Source organism: Monopterus albus, unplaced genomic scaffold, assembly GCF_001952655.1.
Source record: "Monopterus albus unplaced genomic scaffold, M_albus_1.0 scaffold274.1, whole genome shotgun sequence".
Classification (NCBI taxonomy): Eukaryota; Metazoa; Chordata; class Actinopteri; order Synbranchiformes; family Synbranchidae; genus Monopterus; species Monopterus albus.
The window spans coordinates 509884-526404 of NW_018128154.1; the positions used below are offsets into that span (position 1 = coordinate 509884).

The following is a 16521-nucleotide window of genomic DNA, read 5'->3' on the forward strand; positions in this document are numbered from 1 at the left end:
AGGAAAACGCCTTTTTATGGAACTGACAACAACGCAAACACGTGAAACAGACGTCTGACAAGACAGAGACTGGGAGGAGTCCATGTACCTAGTTATACACATCACACACAGGGCGATGAATACAGCACAGAAAACATCCAAGGCTGAACAGAACAAAATGCATCGTTAGTGCAGCAGCTGTGAGGGAGGTCGCAGGCGCCTGTCGTCACCCTGACGGTTACTGTCCTGTAAAACAGAAAACACTTCTGATAGAGCAGAAACCACATCTCTGTGGCATGTTTGCTGAGTTTCCAAGCGTTTTGTTATGAGCCACCGAGCTGCAGTGGGTCAGCTGTGTTTTCAGCCAGGTGGTTTTTACCTGTGCATCACTGGTCCTGTTTGTCCACGTAGGAGCAGCAGCTTCATCACGTCTTCACAGAGGAAGTTAAGACATTTCCTTCATAACCACGTCAACGTGCCCTCACATCTGCTCTTGACTTTAGCATAAACTATTAGAAACAACTTTCATATCCTACTTCTAAATGTTATAAACAGCAGGACCTGACCTGACTGGTACTGGTTTTAAATGTTTTCTACTTTTATCATTTCTGATCTATTGTTACCCAGAGAATCATAAGGTTTACACACGAATCTGGGGAAAGTTGTCTGTATATTCACAGGTACATTGGGGCAAATAAGGATTTGATAAACCGCCAATTCTTCAAGTTCTCCCACTTACAGAGAATGGACAGTTCTGTAATGTTCATCGTAGGTACACCTCAACTGTGAGAGACAGAATCTACCACAAAATTCCAGTAAATCACATTGTTAGATTTTTAAATAATTTATTTCCATTTTATTGCATGAAATAAGTATTTGATCACCTACCAACCAGCAAGAAGTCTGGCTCTCACAGACCTGTTAGTTTGTCTTTAAGAAGCCCTCCTATCCTCCACTCATTGCCTGTATTAATTGCACCTGTTTGAACTCGTTACCTGTATAAAAGACACCTGTCCACACACTCAATCTATCAGACTCCAACTTCTCCACTATGGGCAAGACCAAAGAGCTGTCTAAGGACACTAGGGACAAAATTGTAGACCTGCACAAGGCTGGGATGGGCTACAGGACAATAGGCAAACAGGTGTTGCCCAGCGACAGCCCCAAAACCTGAAAGATCTGGAGAAGACCTGTATGGAGGAGTGGGCCAAAATCCCTGCTGCAGTGTGTGAAGAGCTGGTCAAGAACTACAGGAAACGTCTGACCTCTGTAATTGTAAACAAAGGTTTTGGTACCAAATATTAAATTCTATTTTTCTATTGTATCAAATATTTATTTCATGCAATAAAAGGGAAATGAATTATTTAAAAAAACTAACAATGTGATTTTCTGGAACTTTTTGTAGATTCTGTTTCTCACAGTTGAGGTGTACCTACGATGAACATTACAGATCCGTCCGTTCTCTGTAAGTGGGAAAACTTGGAAAATCATCAGTGTATCAAATCCTTATTTGCTCCACTGTAACACCCCAAACAGGAGCTGATAACTTTTACCTGTGACAATGACACAAAATGTGAGCAACAACACGGGCCCACGCTGGATCTGTGAAGTGGGAGGAGGGCAGCGTTCTCAGTTCTGTCTGAGGGGGGTACAGTGTGAGACTGAAAACCCCTGCTGTGAATTTTCACCCACAGCACTAATTCGTTCGTCCTCCAATCACAGCACAGCGTTAGCCTTCATCCACAGGTGAACAAGTGTGGCACACGTGATGTTTCTGTCCCGAACAGACAAACTGACTCAGTGCAGATGCCACAGGAAACATGAAAACCACGTGTTGAGTAACACGCGTTGGTGTAACAGAGCTACTGGGCATCATGATCTACTTTTTACTGGAGGCCTTGAACAGTCAAACATAAAACTGACACAGCTGGTGAGGAGAAAAGGGAACCGACGACGGAGGAGTCCGATATCAGCAGAGCCAGCACATCCCAGAGTCTTATCACACTTCCTGTGTCAAGACGCAGTCAGTCGAGCCTCACACACACACACACACACACACACACAGTGGAAACTTACTGAGCGTCTCCTCCTTCTTCAGTTCCTTGGCTTCCCTCTTCAGGTGGACACGGGCCGACAGTCTTTCAGGAGCCGAGGGTCTTTTTCACAATGCAGCTCTTCCTCCTCCTCATCCTCCTGCTCCATGCCGCCATGGTTACAGCAATGGCCGGTTGCCACAGCGACCGGGACAAGGACCACCGGCCAAGGGAGAACTGCACAGCGGCTGGATACAGTGACATCCCAGTGGGACTCGAACTCACGACCAAGGTAATGCTGCATACACCGACAGCTGCGGCACAAAGATGATAGAGATCAACATGGAGGTTGGAAACATCAAGTCAGTTCAGATGTAAAGACTCTGGGAAGCTGAACTCTGATAACATTCAATACTTTATACGGTCACGATGAAAAAATGATCTATTTTAGGACAAATGTCGGAGGTTCAGTAAATTTAATGCAGTGAACTGTTTTCCACTGGTGTGCACTGCAGAAAACATCTCATTATAAGAGGTGACGAATATTTATAAAAACATCTTAATTATAAGAAAAATAAATACACGACTGACAGTTTGGGAAACAGATGAGATGATGAACGTTTTGTAAAGTTGGACATTTTAATGTTCCTGGTGGTTTCTACCCAGAGCCCATGTTTTAACCACCACTGTGGCACCATAACTCCCACAACAGACCGAGTCACGATCAGCCCGCACAAGAAAACATCTTCTATTCTGTGAAAAGACGCCGAGTTTCCCTGAACTTGTCCCTGACCGGATGAAGGATTTGAGTGAAAGGAAGAGGCGCAGTGGCCACACAGGCCGCCTGTTAGAGACCGATAAGATGACAACAGGAAACCCTGACAGCTCTAAACAGCTTCTGTTGTCTCTCTGTCTCTAGGTTCTTCTGTTTCCTGGGAACCTGTTCTCCAGTCTGTCCTGGACCTCCTTCCAGATCTTTACAGACATCTATGAGATCGACCTCACGGGCAACAAGGTTTCTGACTGAACCGAGCTCATAACATACACAGGAGATTAATAGTGAATCAGTAAAGTTATAGCCAGTTGATACCAGTGATCAGTATGGAGAGAAACAAGGTTTCATGGGTTTTTGTGTCTCCAGGTTCCAGAGGTGACCCCCAGCGTGGCTCCGATCCTGCCCAGCCTCAGTGTTCTCCGACTGGGCGCGAACTGTCTGACGTCCCTCTCTGATGGCTCCTTCTCGGCCTGCCCTGCTCTGACTGAACTCTACCTGCACAGCAACGCCATTGACTCTCTGAGCGACCACACCTTCTCTGGACTCAGCAAACTGGAGGTTAGCACATTAGCATGCTAACACTGACTGTTTTGATGCATGTGAACATAGCAGGACAGGAAGTTAGGATGCAGAGCTTTGTATTCACACCAGTAACACCTTGTAACCGTCTCTGAGTCTCCTTATCGAAGAATGACTCCTCACTGGTTCCCTTCTGACTGACTGTCGCCTTCTAGATCCTGGACCTGTCATCCAATCACATCACGGTGCTTCCTGAGCTCATGCTCCACCCCCTCCAAGCCATAAAAACCCTCTTCCTGGAGAGCAACCAGGTGGGAGAACACACACTAAGCAGGTCTGAAAGCATGTGAGCACAAGTCCAGAAGAAGACGGTTTAAATAGTTCTTTTACTGTAGCTTACTGGTGGTGGACGCTCGCAGCAGCTGTTTCTGCCTTTGCCTACAGAGGGTGAAGGTTGTCAGAACATTTCCTTTAAATTTCAGATAAAGGTGATGCCAGATAATTGGTTCAGCAAAAAGAAGGAGGTTCCATACCTCTACCTGTCAGCCAACCCCTGGGCCTGCTCCTGTTCCCTGGATTACCTGCGCAGATACCTCGACAACTACGAAGCCAACATCTACGTCCGGGATGGCCTGATCATCAGTGCCGACGTAGAGAGTGTGGTGAGTACAAGCAGAGTGCTGCAAAGCAAACATTTGGTTGTATTTAGTCTAAGATAGTTAAACAACCAGATTCTTTGAAGCATAGCGAGGCATGCTGTGACTTACTTTGATGGTCTTCATCCGTCCTCAGGTGTGCGACTCTCCACAGCAGCATAAGGGTAAACCTGTAATAGAGCTGGAAGAATCTGATCTGTGTTCACTAGCAACAGAATCGATTCCACCTGGCGACTTCTACCAGCCAGTTAGTACTGCCTGTCCCTATGAGACGACAACTCCTGTAACAACTATTGCCTTTATTTCTTCCTCACCTCCTCCTCCTCCTCCTCCTCTTCCTCCTACCACTCCCGTTACAACTAGTCCTGCTCTTGCTACCACTTCCACTGCTACGCCAGCTGTCACACAACTCGTCGTCACATGGTCCTGGTACCAAACCTTCACCAGTTTCATTGAATGGTCAGTGAGTTCAGGGTCAAAGGTCACAGTAGAGGAGTCATTCACTAGGTCAAATACCTTGGATACTCACCTTCCTGCTGTCAGACTCTCAACTCAAAGTCCCGCTAACATGACGACAGCTACACCAACAAAACCCAGCACGACCAAATCTGTTCCTTCCACTGTGACATCTACAACACAGAAGCCCCAGGTAGTTACAGCGGCCTTCGCCATTGAAGCAACGCCGCGCCCTTCACCGGTGATTGACAAAGTTGTCGGTGGCCAGGGACGAGGTAGAATCAGCACTGCCAGAGCCGCAGCGGTGTTTTGCTGTTGGCTCTTCGCAGGGTGCTTGCTGCTGTGCTTGGCGTCAGCAACAGGCACCCTGGTGACCCTGGTGATGCTTGTCATCTGGTACAGGAGGGTGTACAAGCCGCTGAGCATGGCGCTGGCGAGGACGAGAGGAGCTAGTCAGGGAGTGAGGCTATTAGCATGCAGGAGGGGGGAGGAGAAGGAGGTGGCAGCAGGAGGAGTAAAGCCCCTGTACCGCTCTGTTCTGTATGTCCACAGAGAGGGAGGAGAAGTTATAGAGAAGGAAGAGGAGGAAGGAGGAGGAGGGAAAGAAAGACTCCTTGTTAATCTGGAGCTGACAGGAGGAGGAGGAGGAATGACAGGAGAGGACGAAGGAAGGAGGGAGGAAAGAGGAGTGTACAGGAAGACGCTGTATCGTCTATTAAGCAAAGAGGAAGAAATAGAGGGATGGAGGGGTGTGGAGGAGGAGTGCCGGGTCTCTAGAGAGGATGGAGGGAGGAGTGGAGGGGGAGGAGCTTCCAGGAAGCGCTACAGCGTGATTCTGAGGGAGGAGAGAGACGAGGCAGGGGGAGGGAGGGAGGAGCTGGACTGGGTGGTTGGAGGGTGGGAGGTAAAACAAGGAGAAGGGGCAAGGGGGGAAGAGCCCAGGAGCAGCTGGGGCGAGTGGCTGGCACACTACTTACCCAGCATGCCCTGGGGGGTGAGCACACCTCCTGAGGGCGAGGCAGCGCAGTGACATCAGACGGCAAGAAATGTGACCAGGAAGTGTTTTGTTCATCGTCTCTGTGGAGTTCACGTTTGATCTAAGGCAAAGAGCTCGACCTGATGCCGACTTGTTCGGGTTATTGATAAAGTGAAACAATATCTGATCAATAGCTGATTCGTTTGTCCAGCACCAAAGAAAAAGTACAGCTCCTGTAAAACCATCAGTAATGTGGCAGCAGGGCAGTGGTGCTGCCACCATTATTAACATACATCTACCCAGAGGTTTTTATGACGACCGCTGGCAGAAACTCCCAGTGTCTCAAACTGGGAATGAGAATTCCCACACGGCTCCTCATTAGTTTAAACATGAGCATGTCGTCTGGTTTCATCCGTGTGAAGTGACATAACCTCAGAGTCGTTACCGTGACATTTGTACTGAATGTACTTATAATCAATCTGCCTTCCTTTGGTCACATACAGTAGCTTGTGAGAGATGATTCAATATTATTGTTTAGAATCAGAGACAACTTTGGAAACTGTGGCTCCAAACAAGCTCATGTTTACATAAAGATTAGCCAAACTAACTACATGATCAGCTGTGAGTACGTGGTGGTGCTGCTGAGATACTAGTACTGAAGTAACCAGCATCTGATCGACTGCTGGATGTTTGGGATAGCGACTATGAACCGTCCTCATCTGTCAGGTTACTGCCACATCAGCCTGATGAAGCTGGGAAACGGTTCCCACAGCTGGGGGCCAGGTTTTGGAGACGACACTCAACACAGTGCGTCACAACTTACTGTGGTTCTCTGCCTGACTCCTGTTTGTCGATGCTTTCAATTGACTCGTTTAATAAAAGGACTTTAAGTCTTGACCTCTCATTGTTTTATTTCTGAACCAGTTATTGTTCTTTCTACAGAGACAAGTTCTGTACGTTGTCTCTTTCTTTGACCAACACGTTTTGATTATTTGACACTTGTACACAGATTTCTTACAGTACTTCAGTTTCCTCTCTGATTAAATGTCCATGGAACACGATTGCTTTGCTGTTTGTGCTGCGTTTGTCTTTGTGTAGCTGCAAACAAAACTCTACTGTGTAAATCCAGGTGAACAGATGATTAAAATGCTGAAATCAGAAAACATCTGGGTAATTTTATTTACTGATCAGCTATAATGTTACAACAGGGTGACATGTTCATAACAACCTAAATGAACCAGTGTGGTGACTCCAGGCTGGAGCTCTTCCACAGTAAACATCAACATCTGTGGTAGAAAATACTTTTCTGATTTAAAAGGCTCAGAGAAGATCAGTTTATACAGGCTGGGGGTCTAAAAACCTGCCCCAGAGGGCAGCAGTGTGTCTCCTGATGAGGTTTTAATCACGTTTGAACAACAACAGTCTATGGCAGCGACAGACGTGCTGGTCCAGGACTGTCCCACATTAATGAGCACAGGGTCTTAACGCCTTGTTTAGGTGTTAGGACCGACGAGCACATGTCAAATGTAGAAACCATGGTTAATGTTCTGGGATGCTAGGTTAACCATCTTGGATAGAAAAAGCCTTGGAGCCTGTTAAATGCCAAAATGGAGGTTGAAGAAAACCCCCAGTTCACCCAGTGCCAGCCGACCTGGCTGAACAAGCAGCTGGACAAAGACAGAAGAACGAACGTTGGAAAAGGAACCTTAATCGGGTGAGGTCTGCTTTCCAAAGACGCAGAGCGCTCTGGGATTTAAAGGGACGAGCACGGAGCCAGAGGCCGCTCCAGCTGGACAGGTGGGTCGGTGTTCGCCGTGTGCCGGTGAAAACCGTTAGGGTGTCTATGTTGTCGTCGGGTGGGCAGGCTGAGAGCTGCGGTAGCGTTACATCAGCCTGTTTGCTGGGACATTCAGCTAAGTTACTATTTTACAAATGTCTGTGGTTGTTCTGACTTCAGCCACAGCAGCTGGAGGCTGGTGTGTCAGGACAACAGTGGAGTGTGTGGCTGGTCACGGGGGACGTGGTGACGAGATCCTAACTGAAACCGCTTAAGGATTTGTAGAGACACCAGTCAAAATGTCAACACGGCTGGAACAGCTGACTTTACACTGAACACACTCAGAAAATCCTTTCACAAAAAACTGGATTTGTTATTTTTAATGAAAAGCAAATTAATTAAAAAGTAGCGTTCTACTAAGTTACTTCACTAAAAATAACTGAATGAATGAAAACAGTAACAACAGAAACAGTAAATGACAACAAAGGAAGTAAAAAACCAAAGTTGTAAATATTAAAATAGAAAGTGTTCTAAAATATTTGCTTTGGGTTTTTTCATTGATTAACCTGCAAAAAACAGACTAAACAGAAATCGTACATTTCAGGACTGTGTGTACAGGACGGCTGAGCCAGATCAATACCAGACCTGCTACATGGCAGAGCAGAATCAAGCCAGGGATCCTGTGGCTCCACCTGTCAGAACCCGAGACGACACCTCAACAGCAGCTCCCATCAGGCAGAAGTCTCTCATCAGTCGCTCCCTCTCATACAGCGACGGTGCTGGAGGTCAAAGGTCAAAGTGTTTATTGTCATATGCACAGTTAGGAAACACGTTTCCCTGTACAATGAAATAAGGAGGACGCCTTATGTGAGTGCTGCGTTAAGACCGACCTCCGACATCCTGACTGGACAAACACAAGGGTCCAGGTTTTGCTTCCTGTCTCTCATTTAGACACTTGTGCTTCTTCAGCCGAGACATGAAGAGGAAGCTTTTCTTGCACTTGACACAGTAGTAGGGTTTGTTTCCAGTGTGGATCAGCTGATGCTCCGAGAGTCTGGACGATAAGTAGAAGCGCTTGCCACAGTATTGACACTGGTGGGGTTTCAGTCCCTTGTGGGCGAGGTCGTGTCTGTAACGTGACGATGAACTCCTGAAACTCTTCCCACACTGCTTACAGCTGTACGGCTTCTCCTCAGTGTGGACATACTGGTGTCTTGTGCATTCTGCTGCTGTTGCAAACGTTTTCTCACAGTGTTTGCACTTGTACGGCTTCTCTCCGGTGTGGATCCTTTCATGACGTAGAAATGACGCTGTGTTACTAAGGACCTTCCCACACTGCTCACAAGGGAAGACCTTTTCCTTAGTGTGGGTGTTTCTATGAACCTTGTAAGCCGCTAGCTGGGTGAAACTCTTACCACACGCCTCACAGCTGTACGGTTTCAACCCAGTGTGGATCCGCTCGTGTACCCTGCGGTCAGTTGCAGAAATGAAAGCTTTCTCGCAGTGTCTGCACTGGTACGGCTTCTCTCCAGTGTGGATACGTTGGTGGATTTTTAGACCTTCTGACCGAGTGAAGAACTTCCCACACTGATCACAGTGATATGATTTCTCTCCGGCGTGGGTGCCAAGGTGTTCCCTGAGGTCACGGGAAACAAAGAAAGCTTTGCCACACTGGTCACAGCTGAATGGTTTCACTACATTGTGGCGGCGCTGGTGGGTTCTGTAGTTTCCTGATCTTGAAAATGTCTTCCCACACTGATCACACCTGTAGGGTTTCTCTCCTGTGTGGACTCTGCAGTGGATCTTCAGCTCTCCTGATGTGGAGAACGCTCTGTCGCACTCCTGACAGCGGTAACATTTCTCTCCAGTGTGGAATCTGCGATGGTGAGAGACCGCTGCTCCTGATGTTGCGAACGTATGGCCACACTCCTGGCAGCAGTAGGGCCTTTCTCCTGTGTGAACTCTCTGATGAACCTTTAGTTGTGATGACTGGGAGAAGACCCTGTCACACCGGTCACAGCTGAACGGTTTCTCTCCGGTGTGGGTGCGCTGGTGGGTGTTATAGATACTTGATGTTGAAAATGCCTTCCCACAATGCTCACAGCTGTAGGGCTTCTCTCCGGTGTGAACGTTCTGATGAATCTTTATCTGTGATAACTGGGCGAATGCTTTGCCACACTGGTCACAGCTGTAGGGTTTCTCTCCAGTGTGAACTCTCTGGTGAATCTTTAAACCATACGATGTGGAAAATGCTTTCTCACAGCGCTGACAGTGGTGAAGTCTGTCGGCCTTTTTGGAGCCTCTCTTTTTCTATAATGACAAAGACACAGAAAGAGTACAAATGAGGCCGCGGAGGAAAAACTATCGAGTTATCTCTGGTTTCAATAACAAGTCACAGAAGCCACATGGTTAGCCAGAGCTCCCAGTGCATAAACCACTGCCCTCACTGGTTTCCCACCAGACAACAGCACCTACTGGTAGGAATCTTTTGCCAAACTGGAGGCCCTGCTGCCTGACAGGGAATCTGCTCTCTGCTGTGGTGGACCACACAAACACTACCAGGCTGACACTGTCATATGAAGGATGTGCACAGTTCGTCTGATTTGTGCACATTCTAATCATGTAACACTGGTTTTTAAATGAACTGAGTTTAACTGAGGTCAAAATGTAACAAGTGGCAGAACATGTCCTGAAACATAACAGTGTACGCAAACAGCTGTAATGACCTCAACATTTGGACACACACATTATTACACACAGCTCTAAAGCGTCTTGGTAAAATCTGGGTCTCCAGGTTAATTAACAGAGACGGGAAAACACCACGTGTACAACTTCCCAGTTAGGAATTCATCTGGGGTGACACCACCTGCTGAGCCAACGACTAGTCTCTCATTGTGGATTTTATTAGACTGTTCAAAACAAAGACGGGAAAAAATAAAATCACATCGTTGACATACACAGGAACTAGCAGATAATTAAAGAAGAAAGAAATACGGAGTGAGTCACAGCTGAGACTTGGACCTTTCGTGGGGAGGCCATGCTTCTTCCTCAGTGGGACCAGATCCCCGGCGTCCTCCGGTCCTCGTCAGATCAGTGTCCGTCCACCAGTGAACTGTGAAGTTGACAGAAGCAAGGTGAGATGGGAAGACAGAAACGAGATGAGACGGGAAGAAATAAACGAGATGAGACAGGGAGCCCACACAAAATAATGTCACTGAAAAAGAAATGTGACTCTTCAACAGCCTCGTCTCTTTAACGTGTTATAAAGTCATAATCCAACTGCAGCCATGTTAGTCTTCACTTCTTACAGTCACAAATAATAAACAAGTAGCTCAGACAAGCTGCTGCTGTCGTCATCAGGCTGGAAGAAAACATCTGTCTGACTGCCAGCAGCTGGACTGGGGTGTGACATTGGTGTGGAAAAATCTTATGTCCTAAAATGAGCGACCGCTAGTGAAACAAAGAGGTTTAGGACAAATCTGTCTTTGTTTTTTTCTGCAGAAGTAAATAACATAATCTACAACAGCATCGGAGTGTCTGCTACAGAGGCTCGAAAAGAATCCGAATCGGAATCATAATCAGAATCAGCTTTATTGGCCAGGTGTGACGGACACACAAGGAATTTGACTCAGGTACATCGGCTCTCAACGTGCAAACAGTAAACCAGCATAAGGCTGTGTAATATAACAGAACTGAATCACAAGTTTCAGGGAGGATTAGATAAAAGGCACCTGCTCTGATAACACACACACACACACACACAGCAGGGCTCAGCAAATACAAATATCATCTGACAATGTGTTTACGACACAGACAAAAATGAGAAGTCTGCATCAGTCAAAGAGGAGAGGACGAGATGAGGAGGAAACACAGAAGGTGATGGAGATGAGGAAGAGCAGGTACCGCCCACTGTGTCCCTGTGCTGCTCAGCAAGAACTGACTGATCACGTTCAAACCAGATCTCGTGACCACGCCGGCCTCTTCTGTTTCCAGATGTTTACATTTAACATGTACTGACACATCATCCATGCTGCTGCTTAACTCTACTGCCGTCCACGTTTTGGCCTCTAAACGTCAGAGCACACAGCCCATAGGGACCAGGACCATGCGTTTTACTTTGGGGGGGGGGGCATGCTCACATCCCCCTCTAGCTACGGCCATGTGCTTGGGGGTAGACCAGAAGGACATGGGACACACTGTCCATCCTGTCTGATCAATCACCCTGATTAACGGCTCTTTTCACTCATCTCTAACAGCAGGACGACGTCAGGCTGCGTGATTTTAGACTAAAAACTGGGGACGTGCGTTAGATACCAAGACTCGGAAGTAGGCCGAGCTAAAGTGTTCGGCTGGGCTCAGGTCAGGCTTCATGACACAGGACAGGTGGAGGTGAAGCTCAGATTAAAGTACAGATGGAGGTGAAGCTCAGATTAAAGTACAGATTGAGGTGAAGTTCAGATTAAAGCGAAGGGAAACGGTTTTCTATCTTCTAACAAACTTCGCTAACCCCAGCATCGACCCCGGAGTCTTGGGATCTTAGAGACGTTCACTACCAGCTCGTCAACTCCCTGTCGGAGCAACAAAAACGAGTCTGACACAACAGGAAGTTCAAGACAAACACAGAGCTGTGAGTCGGTGGTGAGCAGGTGGACTTACCTGGAGCTCAGCGCGAAGAAACGTGAAGAAATCAAACCGCTAACAGCTCATTCCAACATGGCGCCTGCTAACGACTGTAGCGCTTATAGACATATAAAATACGTAGACGACGCGTTGAGCTGGTTGGCCCGCTGCTACGACACGTCAACGTAGGCGCCATGTTGGAAGTGGAGTTCTGCCCCGTGATACAATACAAGTGAATGGACTGACCTTTATAAAACACATTTAAAACACATTTCTACGTCGTATTCTAAATGATTTCCTGACATTTACCAATTCACACACGCATAAATATGTTTAGGAACCAAAACCAACATGTGCCACGTTGTCTGATGATTATAAATGTTAACTACTCCTTATATATTTAGCACAAAGGTAGGAACCAAACCGACATATGTACTTTTCTGATGTTTTCATTAGTGTTTACAGCTACCAATTTTTGTAATGCTGTTACTGTGATAATAAATAACAGTTAAATATTGATTATTACATCTGTCTATACCAGTTCCTGAAATGTAGATGTGTCTATGGGAATTAAAGCACTGACGATTACAGTTAACAAATTTTGATTGTTTTTATGTCCAGTGATTTTTAACCAGTAGTGAAATGGGAAATAGAATAAAGTCTGCAAATAAAAAAAAGACCATAATTGGCTGGCTTTTACATAGAGCAGGTATAGACTATATTTTTATTTAAAACATTACCACATGAGTAGACACATATTTACATTTATACAGCTGTATATATAATGAAGAACATTATATGTCTATATCCATCCATCCATACACACATACATACAGCTACTGTCTGTGTGTGAGCTAAAACCCATTAAAAAGAACCATTTTGCACAGTTTTTTGTGTGTGTTGCCACTCTGTAACTGAAGAGTGTTCAGTTTGGCAATGTGGTGCAGCCTCAGTTTGTGGAAGGCAGACACAACCAGTGACATCAGCACAAAATGGTGGTTGTCAATTCCAAACTGTGTTTCCTGAATGTGCTAATCTGAGTAATTACAGGACGGGAGACATAGCTAAAAAACACTGCCTTGCTAGTTTGGACGCTGGATTCACCAGGGACTTCACAGTATTATCCACAAAGTAAACACATTCCGTTCTGAACATGATGTTATAATGACCAAATACAATAAAAACACAATATAGTTAAGTCTAACTTGTGGAAGCTAATCCCATGGGATCTGGTTTCTGCTGTCGAACGTTTGGAACAACCCCAAGCAGCACATGATTTAGGCATCTCACTTTTTGCCACTTCCAATATGGCGCCTACGATGACGTCTGATTCAAGGCTCAACGCGGAGTCTATGTATTTTATGTCTATAGCGCTGCTTCAACCTTTCTTCTTCTTCTTCTAATTCTTCTTCTTCTATTTTCTGGCGGTTGGCGAGCAGCGTCAGGTGCATTACCGCCACCTTCTGACTAGGAGTGTGAGTCAAGATAATCCACCAAACCTCCACAGTCTATTTATTAACCCTGTATTCACCAAAAAAAGGAGACTACCCATAAAACACCGTTCTCCTGAACTGCTTTGCCTTATGTCCTGTCATGTGTTATTGTCACTGTTGATGATGTTTCACCAGACGGAGTAGTGTTGTGTTTCATTAGTAGCATTAGTTTCATTGTATGCTTCATACAATGACAATAAATTACTCTGATCAGATTCTGAATCAGTCCTCCTGCAACAAATACCTTCTTCTAATGGAGTTGGGGCAGCTTCAGGTCACTACCAGATCACCATGACATTTGACACCTGTCACAGTTTCTGATCGTCTTTAAAACACAGGAGGAGAAAACTAAATGTGACCTCCCTCATCAACAGAAAAGAAACAGTGTGCAGGCAGAAACATCAGCTTCAGATCAACAAAACGTTTCTCACTGTCAGAGAAAACATCTGTGAACACATCACCTTAGGATCAGAGCCCTGCAGCTTTGTCTCGACTTCCATCCATCATACAGGTGGATGTAATTCAACGTGCTGTACACATAAAAGACAATAAGACCAAAAGGCAAAGTGTAAAAAAGGTTGAATCAAGGAACGGTTTGATCATAAGTTCAGCTTCTGTCACTGTTGGGTTCACAACTTGTCTCTGTTAAAAACAAATAGACAAGTCAGTTGCTGCAGGTTTAGGTACGAATGGCTTGTTTTGGTTTAAAGATCATAGATTGGGTTAAACAGGTCAGTGGATCTACAACAGTAACCACATGGTTAATTATTGTTTCACACCTGCAGTGTTGAGTACGTTGTACATTATCAGTGACTGATATCACCTCTGTTTCCCCTGTTGGTGCAAAGTCTTAGCTTTGTCCAGGGGAATAGAGAATACAGCAGTCAGTGAATGAAGGGCTGTCTGTGATGTTAACAATAGTACAAATGAATAAAGGATTATTCAGTAGAAATATTACACAATACAACCTTCAGTAGCCATTGGTTAAATAATCTGCACCGACTGGGCCCCAAGGGACACAAACATTATCACTGACAGATTGTTAAAATGGACCATTAAGCCACCACAGCCGACCACTCTGTCCACTCATTCACAGCACAGACCAGTAGTGAACACAGCGCTGTACGAGGACACGTTGGACCGGGGATCAAACAGGTTCTCAGCTGCACCTCCAGCAGTGACAGAGCTACACCATCCTCCATGTGGAGACGTGTCCCCCTAGTGAGTCCCACTGCATTGTGTTACTGTCCGTCCAGCAGAGGGCAGCACAGAGCAGCTGACACAGGAGACGCTGTTCACACACACAGCTGCTGCCCGTGACTAGTGTCTATGATGAGGAGGCTTGCTGTTGTGAACATTACTGAATCCAGCCTGAACAGAAGTTACCACCCTGCTCTGCTGACAGTGACCTATAGTGACTGACTGCATGCAGCTGCAGTGTGTAGCCACATTTCAGTGGTTTAGCACAAAGACACTGTCAGATACACAGGTATCTCACTTCCTCTCCACTAATCTACAGTTTCTCTACCACCGTACAACTTATCTGAATATAAAACTCCACATCTTAGGAAAACAGACATTGAACCCCCTTCACTAAATAATTTAATGTAATATACATCGAAAATACAGAACTTATCAAAAGAGCAGTTTTATGTTTCCTCTCACACAGACTCATCCATCAGGGTCAGTTTCACCGTCAGCAAACGTCTCCTGTACAAAGTCTCCTTATCTACATTCTGACTGAATCTCCTCCTGAAGCTGAGCTTTAATCTGTGAGTTTCTTTGTGTTGCAGCAGCAGAAACACTTTGCTGTCGTCTCTGGAGAGAAAACCACAGCAGTGCCAACCACAGACTGAGGAAGGAGGAGGAGGGTTTGATGTGATGTGACCATGAACAGTGTGCAGATCTAATGTCACCAGGCCTTAAGATGGAGGGAACATCTCTGCTGCGTCTGCTCTGTAAGTACTCTGTGTGTTTATGTCTGGACTGGGACTCGGTGACAAGCTGGGACAGTTCAGATTACACCATCAGGTGGCTGGAGCTCTGCTGTCTAAGTCAACTGGTTTCCAGTTTGGGTGTTACATCCTTTACCGGTGTAAAACATGCTTCATATCTAACAAACCTACAGCCAGATGTTAGAAAAGCACTAGTTTCAGTGGTGTGGTCCTAAATAACGCTGCACACTGTGACGACGGCCTTAGTGATGAGGGTGAGAACAGGTGAGTCTGTCTTTGTCCAGGTAGAAAAGCACTGTACAGGTCCATCCACCATCTAAAGATGACGTGGGCCTGGTGCTGGAGACGGACTCAGTCCAGATCCAGGTGCCACAGTCTGTGAGGTGAAGGGTTTAACGGCCTCTCTTCCAGTTTGGTGTAGAACTTAAAGCAGAGCCGTTTCCTCCTCTCTGTGCTCGGCCTGCATCAGTGTAGGCTACAGGAAACCAGTGTTCACACGTCAGTGTTTGTCAGTTTGCTCTGTCGTCTTGTTGCATGTGAACCCTCAAACCATCCTGACTCTCATTTCTCTTCAGCTGTGACCTCAGTGCTGTGCTGCACGACAGACCAAGGTCAGTGAACGTCACATCTGACACTTTCTAGGAAACTGTGGGACAGATTCACTAAGAAAACAGGCTCTTTGCGAGTTTGCAGCCTCAGCTGGTTTGTATTTAACTGGAGTGGACAGTGTGTATTAGTTGATGCCAACAGCTACGTACAGACTTCCTGAGCCGTCGTCCAGGAGCTAAACTTAGCATAAACGGCTAAATCTTCCAGGATCATTGTGGAAGCGAGGGACAGGATCTGGGTTCAAAGCTGTCAGCATCAATTAACCACCTCAGATTTTGGTTGTTCATTAATGTAACTTACAGGTAAATTCCAGCAGGTCCACTTTTTCTTACAACTGTATCCAAACTAATCAGGTGTTGACAGAGTTCATAACCTCTGATAAGGTCACTGAGGGGGACTGACCTGGGGGGGTGGGGGTGTAAGAGGTCCTGGGTTTCACAGGTCCAGGGATTATTAATGTAATTATTTTAATCTATATCGTACATGACCTCTGCTCTTCTCTCCAGCTCGTCTAACTGCGAGTCCCAGCAGCTCTCAGCTGTTTGACAGAGACTCAGTGTCTCTGAGCTGTGAGGAGGACGACAGCTCTGCTGGATGGACGCTGAGGAGGAACACGACCGGACGACAGAGGACTCAGTGTGGAGTTGACTGGGGAAGATCAGCTGGTTCTTCT

General features: G+C 46.1%; 2 protein-coding genes across 5 annotated transcripts; one reads left to right on the top strand and one right to left on the bottom strand.

Annotated features, from left to right (window-relative positions):
• Positions 1-322: 322 nt before the first annotated feature.
• LOC109972923 (platelet glycoprotein Ib alpha chain-like) lies at positions 323-6465 on the top strand. Of its 3 annotated transcripts, none has more exons than XM_020622165.1 (7): positions 323-423; positions 2078-2304; positions 2932-3027; positions 3154-3345; positions 3522-3617; positions 3789-3968; positions 4099-6465. In XM_020622165.1, exons 2-7 carry the CDS (start codon positions 2146-2148, stop codon positions 5446-5448), a joined length of 2073 nt encoding a protein of 690 aa, XP_020477821.1. In that variant the 5' UTR covers positions 323-423; positions 2078-2145; the 3' UTR covers positions 5449-6465. The 3 variants fall into 3 exon arrangements, with proteins under 3 accessions (XP_020477821.1, XP_020477819.1, XP_020477820.1); XM_020622163.1 differs by lacking the exon at positions 323-423 and adding an exon at positions 1460-2002; XM_020622164.1 differs by lacking the exon at positions 323-423 and adding an exon at positions 1460-2002 and having other exon boundaries at positions 2099-2304.
• A 1227-nt stretch (positions 6466-7692) lies between these two features.
• On the bottom strand, positions 7693-13129 carry LOC109972929 (zinc finger protein 883-like). Of its 2 annotated transcripts, none has more exons than XM_020622177.1 (4): positions 12997-13129; positions 10193-10283; positions 8062-9481; positions 7693-7950 (listed from the first exon to the last, which is right to left on the bottom strand). In XM_020622177.1, exons 2-4 carry the CDS (start codon positions 10208-10210, stop codon positions 7838-7840), a joined length of 1551 nt encoding a protein of 516 aa, XP_020477833.1. In that variant the 5' UTR covers positions 10211-10283; positions 12997-13129; the 3' UTR covers positions 7693-7837. The 2 variants fall into 2 exon arrangements, with proteins under 2 accessions (XP_020477833.1, XP_020477832.1); XM_020622176.1 differs by lacking the exon at positions 12997-13129 and adding an exon at positions 11828-12357.
• Between the last annotated feature and the right edge of the window lie 3392 nt (positions 13130-16521).

Coding starts and splice junctions, on each gene's coding strand:
- LOC109972923 (XM_020622165.1), top strand. CDS start 2,146: ATGCAGCTCTTCCTCCTCCTCATCCTCCTGCTCCATGCCGCCATGGTT. Junction 3,028..3,153: donor TCGACCTCACGGGCAACAAG/GTTTCTGACTGA, acceptor TTGTGTCTCCAG/GTTCCAGAGGTGACCCCCAG. Junction 3,346..3,521: donor CTGGACTCAGCAAACTGGAG/GTTAGCACATTA, acceptor GTCGCCTTCTAG/ATCCTGGACCTGTCATCCAA.
- LOC109972929 (XM_020622177.1), bottom strand. Junction 7,951..8,061: donor GTCCAGTCAGGATGTCGGAG/GTCGGTCTTAAC, acceptor TTTGACCTCCAG/CACCGTCGCTGTATGAGAGG.